The sequence below is a fragment of the Agelaius phoeniceus genome, chromosome 1 (genome assembly GCF_051311805.1).
Source record: "Agelaius phoeniceus isolate bAgePho1 chromosome 1, bAgePho1.hap1, whole genome shotgun sequence".
In the NCBI taxonomy this organism is placed as follows: Eukaryota; Metazoa; Chordata; class Aves; order Passeriformes; family Icteridae; genus Agelaius; species Agelaius phoeniceus.
This window is the reverse complement of record NC_135265.1, coordinates 25,582,797-25,588,962: the sequence shown is the minus strand read 5'-3', so window position 1 is coordinate 25,588,962 and position 6,166 is coordinate 25,582,797. Positions and strand designations below refer to the sequence as shown.

At 39.9% G+C, this 6,166-nt stretch overlaps 1 protein-coding gene across 7 annotated transcripts in view; it reads right to left on the bottom strand.

Annotated features, from left to right (window-relative positions):
• Positions 1–451: 451 nt before the first annotated feature.
• PPP1R9A (protein phosphatase 1 regulatory subunit 9A) overlaps positions 452–6,166 on the bottom strand; it is a 131,441-nt gene continuing 125,726 nt past the window's right edge. For all 7 annotated transcript variants that reach the window (XM_077175039.1, XM_077175051.1, XM_054635469.2 and 4 more), the window contains one exon: positions 452–6,011. In XM_077175039.1, the coding sequence (XP_077031154.1) occupies positions 5,799–6,011 (213 nt within the window). In that variant the 3' untranslated portion in view covers positions 452–5,798. The remainder of the gene's footprint in view (positions 6,012–6,166) is intronic.

Here is a 6,166-nt window from a genome sequence, read left to right as displayed (position 1 = left end):
AAAATGTTTTTATGCAACAAAATCAATCCAGGTCTTTTAAACACACAAACATTGACTAGTACTAACATGAAAGCAGCCTATTTTTACATCAACCTGCAGCAAAAGACTGCATGCTACACTTCACCTTCATATGAAGAAAAAACCAATTTTTTCCTTTTTTTTTTTTTTCCTTTTTTTTTTTTTTTTTTTTTTTACTTCTTTCTACATAGTTACAGAGTGTAAATGAGACCCACTTGGGGGCTTGTGAATCATGCCAGTTTGGCTAAGAACTGGGATTAAAATAATCTTTGGCTGAGCAGAAGGAAGTGAAGAACAAGCAGGGCAAGGTACATATTCCCCTGACCCCCTAGCCTGACCCATGCTGCTGTCTGGTCATATCCTCACCATTTATTATTTCTTCTGGAATGACAAAGAAAAGGGCAGAAAAGTGAGGACTCATTACAAATTCTAATAAAGATTCAGGATTTCTCTTTTTATTGCATTCGTTGTCTAACAACAATAATACTCATTGGCAAGAAATTTATTTACACTAACAAATTAACTTTAAACCACAAGGCTTTGTTGTTTGTATTTCAACTGTAAGAAAACAAAGGGCCACCATGATGTTTTCTTTTGATGTCTCCCAATAACTAAATATTAAACAAAGATATCCTGGGGAAAACTCAACAATCTAGAGAAGTTCATATCAACCAAGCACAAGAGAACAAGCTCAGACATGGCACTACTGTGTCCTTCATGCAGGTGATCAGACACCAAGATGTACAAACAAAAAGTTCAGGATAACATGCATTTCATATACATTTGACCTCTTTAAAAAAAGGACAGAAAAAGGAAAAAATCTGAAGCACAACTATCTCTTTAACCATATAAAAAGAAGCAATGTAAGAAGCCAATTTTTACAGTAAGCACAGTGCATTTTAGTCTTTTAGCTGCCTGGTCTTCTATCAATATGTGTAACACTTGTCAGTGACCAGTGAGATACCATTGCAATGTGACTGGGAAATAGGAAAGCAGCTGTTGAGTGAATGTGTATGGGAAAGTACAGAGTCAGAGGATGTTCACTGTGCACTCCTCACTTCCAAATGGGCTGGTTACTCCTATGTCTGGTGCCCTGAGATCCCCCTTTCCTTCAGACATTTCTGCACAGAAAGACATTTCCAAATCCACTTCTGCTGGTGGCAGTGGCAAAGCTCCCGTTGGAAATCCAGCAGGAGCTCCTGGGTTACGCAGGCTGGATCTGACCTCGTGAGCTGTGAGCCCTCCTCATCTCTTTGGAGGAAGACACTTGTCTAACTCAGCAGATTTCACCAACAGCTTGTTCTTAACAAAATCCACACTTCCCAAAGAAACAGGGAGCCCAAGGCACTGCCACCAAACCTTCCTGTAAGATGTGCATTTTTAAAATCATTACTTAATGCCAAAAGTGAAAGTACCAGTTGGCTCAATATCATGACTAAGGTATTATAGCTTTGAAAAAGCAGTTTCACAGGTACAGAAAAAAGTCCAGTAAAATCCACAGGGAGGTTGACAAAAGGGACTGTGCCATCTGCAGATGACCCACACTCCACTCTAGTGAGTGGGCAAGTCTCCTTGGATTTCACCTGTCATCCTGCTCAGAAACGAACTGCTGAAAGTGCTCCAATAAAAATCAAGGTTGGGGTTAAAAACACAAAAAAACCCCATGTTTCCTTGCTAGAACACTGACACCCAACTACATGATGATCCTCTTCCATACTACTGTAGAAGAGCATTCTGCACTATGTGCAAGAGTAGCATTTCTTTATCTTCTTTCTCTTGGAAGTGGAACACAATTCATTCTCAAAAATGACACTGCCCAGCTCTTACCAGTCCATGAGCCAGGAGCTGAAGGTGTAGCAGCTCAGGAGGACAGGAGGCTTTGATAGAAGCAATAAGGTATGAGGAACCCTGATCTCAGGTGTCAAGCACCTCTGAATGTCAATGACAGCTAAGGGCTGGCAACTATTAGAGGAAAGCTTCTCAGTAATTCTAGTAAAAGCTCAATTCTTGTGGTATGCCTGCAGCAGACTACAGTCATAGCAAAAGAGATGCCATTGCAAAAAATTTTTGAGAAGTTGGAAAAATACAAAAGTATTTGTATACACTGAAATACAAACATCTAATGCCATTCATCTTTTTATTCCTGGCTTCTGTTCCACTGTGTAATTCTAACCCATGATCTTCAGCAGGCTCCACTCCCAGCAACCCCAGCAGGACCTGCTTAGGGCAGCAGGTGAAATGCAGACAATGGGCAGCTCTGTGAATTGCAGTGAAGGGTGCAGCTCCTTCCTCACCCCCTGGCCCTGGTCTCTGGGCAGACTGAAACCCAACAGGGAGCTTTAACAGGACATTGCACAGGTGCAGCAACCCACCTGTGAAGAAATGGGAATACACAAGCTGGAAGCAATTCATGTCAGCATGTTTGGTGATTTGAACAGAACAAGGAGCCACTGCTCTCCTCACAATCTCAGAATAAGCACTAGGGGTTTTAGGACTAAAGTAACCTGCGGAGTTGTACATTTCATTTTCTATTTTTGAGACTTCCACTTTTTCCTAACTCTCTGCTCTTCACCTTTTTAGAGGCTCTATGTATTCACAACTTGCAATACTGCAGCAATGAGCAGAACTAGAGTTTACAGAACTGGCCTCCCACCCTAACCAGGGAGAAAATAACTTGGGCCAGCCTGCTGCAGTCACCCAGGTGTAATGATGACACAAGCACATGTCTTGAGGTGTGGAAGCACCACACTGCCTGCACAGAAGTTCAGTGGTGGCCAGGCAAGTCAGCCTAAGGAAAAAACAGCTTTAGCATAAACACACAATGTAGGCAACATTATGCCTGCAGGTGAGCCAAACTGTGAAAAAGGCTGTCCAACCATTCAGCACAGAAAATTTGTTTTTTCTTGTTCCATTAAGCCCCACATTAGTCTGACTTAGCACTGGTTTACAGGAAGTTTAAGTTAAGAATGATGAGACATCCATCTTTTGTTTCTTATAAGTCATAATACAGTACAAGGGAAAAAAATTGCAACACAACTTTAAAGGTCCTATAGAATAGCAAGAAAAGGTTCAAACTGTGCTTCACGTCTGTTATCAGGTGACATTTCTGCACTCCCCAAGACTGAGCTGCCATATTTTATAAAAGGAACCACATAAATCTTTTATCATAGAAAGAACAGCAAAACCCTTGCCATTGCTCTATTTCCTTAGTTTTCACCCATTGATCAAAATGCATTTTAATGCTTTTAATTTAAATGTAACCCAATAGGGTTTTTTAAGTCAGATTTTTGTTGATGTTTTCAGTCTGAGAATAACAAAATAACATTTTATCACAAAGCAGTAAAAATCCCCTGAATACTTAAAGGACTTAAGTTGAATTAGTTATTCTGCAGAGTAAGAACATGACTTACAAAGAGATTAACTAGGCACCGTTCTAAGGAGTAAGAATGAAAACTCAATATATAATGCCAAGCAATCTGCTCTGGTTTCTAAATAAAAAAAGAACATAAAACAGAGACACCACCTTAGATTATTATACACAACCACTTAAACATTACTACAATGTAAACATAATTTAAAAAGAAAATTGTCATCTAATGCATTTATCAACATCGCATTTAAAATATTAAACTTCCAGTTTCTTCCAGGTAACTTCTTTTACTCTAAGAATGCTAATTTTATGAGGCTGTTAAACATTTGTAGAATTTTCCTCCTATGAATGAACACAGAAGGATTTACTGCAATGTGTAATTTTTTGTGAGCAGGTGTATTTTGCTGCTGGTGGTTTATCTCAAGAAAAGTACCACAAGCCTTTAGAAATATCAGCAAGTATCTTTTACGGCAATTTCAATTTTAGATCTGAATAAAATATACATCAAAAACTTGTAGAAATTGGATTTGGAAGGAAAAATAAAGCTAATGCTAAGTAGATCTGTTGTGTATTAATTTTGAATGAACTAGGCTCTCTCAGTTTACAGACCATTTTACATGTCAAAGAAATTATTAGGATCAAGAGAAATGTAACTATTAACAGTGCACCCTAAGTGTTCCAAATCTGAGCTTCAGAGACCTTTGCAGACACAAATCTGAATGCCATGAAGTACAGAGCAGAAGAGAAGCCAAGCCAAACTAAAACACACATTTTCTTCAGAGGAATTTTCAGTTCTAGGCTGGCGCATTTTTAGGTTCAAAATTCTAACTTTGCATCGCCATGTTAAACAATTTCTGGGTTTGCAGAGCAGATGAAGGCTGCCACTTGCAGGCTGCACGAGTGGGAAGTGACGTTTCTCCAGAGTACACAGTGAGCTGTGACTGTGGAGCAGTCAGCTCTGCCTGCAGCCCCTCGCTGTGGAGACCTGCCCATTGTCTGTCTTTTCTTTGGAGGCAATACTGTATAGCTCAGTACTGCTGTTCAGGCAGTAGCGCCATGCACTGCTTCTGTCACACTCAAAACTACACAGCAGCCTTCATCCATGGCCTCACACACCCCAGAAATCCCTCAAGTATGACCACTGCTAAGCCATTGAAACATTCTACAGCCAAAGCCCAAAAATTCAGGTTTTAGTTGCATATTCTTTAAATATATCAATCAAAACAGTTAAAATGTGGGAGGCTTGGATTAAGTAACCATCACCTCCATGGCAGCGTTGACCTTAACAGCAATGTACTGAATTTAATTTTAACCAGGATCACTCATCTTCCTTTTCTTAAAGTGCACTTCTGTAAAAACTGAAAATCTACAGCAGACTCAAGTTTGATAATTGTTTCCAATACCAGCTTCATAATAGCACAGCACAAAGTTTATTCTCCCAGTGCTTACTGACTGGAGAACAAATTTGAAGATGTGGGATTTTTCCTGGGAAAAAACTAACTTGAAACAAAATAAACCCAATTTCCTGTATGAAACACATGAAAAAAAAGTGGAGTGTGCTATAAGAAAGTTGCCTACACACTGGGAGTACAATAAAATTTATACAGATTTATACGCTGTGCTCTAGTTAGAAATTTATCCTTGCTCAGATATCTAAAGGATAAATGTTATCCTCAGATTTCTATGTAAACCCACATAACCATTTAAGGCTTTGCCTCCTTCCTGGATTAACTATTGTACAGGTAACAGAAAGAGTTTCACCTCCTGTCCTTTACCCAGGGGGAATATTGACTCTCCTGTCTTTATCTCCAGTGTATGAGAAGTCGCTGAACAGTTTTCAGAGCAGTGCTGCTTAAAGGTACTGACACAAGATGAAACTCAACTCCAGCAGACTGAACTGAGTATCCAAACACCGTAAAGAAGATGAAGTTCCAGTCAGAAAGTCAACTCAAATCTTATCAGACAGAGCACAGCTTTTTTTATCCAGCTGAAGAAATGTTCCCCAATGACACTGACTGGCCATCCTATTCAGAAGAGGTGAAGCAGTGGACATGCTCCTCGGCATCATGCTGGTTACTGAAGTGATCAAACACACAGAGCTCAACAGAGAAGAGTAGTTTGGAAGGAAACACCACCACACAAAAATGAAATCTGTTAGCTGTCAACAAGAACAGAACAAACCGAGGGGCTGGGATTGTTTCACATGGCAACAGCAACGAGCGTGAACTGGATATGCAGGAAAGGAAACGACACAATATAAATGTCCCTAGTCATTCTATGTACAGCCCCGTCTCTCTGTACACAATCCTGGGTGATGAACACAAGAAAGCTGAAGGGGCATCAGAGTGGATAAGAGTTCCTCTTTCCTTGACGTGCCTCCACTTGCCAAACACAGCAGCACTTCTGCTCATCACTGCTCATTAGTGCCCTCTGTTGCATCTGATGAACACTTGTCTGTTTTCTTTGATCTCCTCTGCAGCTGCTCTTGTTCCTTCCTTCGAAGCTTTTCTCTTTGCTTTTCCATTTTCTCTTGAGCTTTGCGAGCCTTCTCCAAGGATGCTTTCATTTCCTTTAGCTTTCTTTTAATGATTGCTCTGTCCTGGGAAGATGTCATACCAAGAGCCTGAGGTAGGGAAAACAAAATTTAGAAGAATTTCTTATGGTTTAAACAATCACATTTTGTTTCCATATTCTAGTAATAATTCTCCTTAGAAGACTGTAACAACAAAGTGAATCTGTCACAGGCTCAGATACATCACTGATGTGCAAGTATTCCAC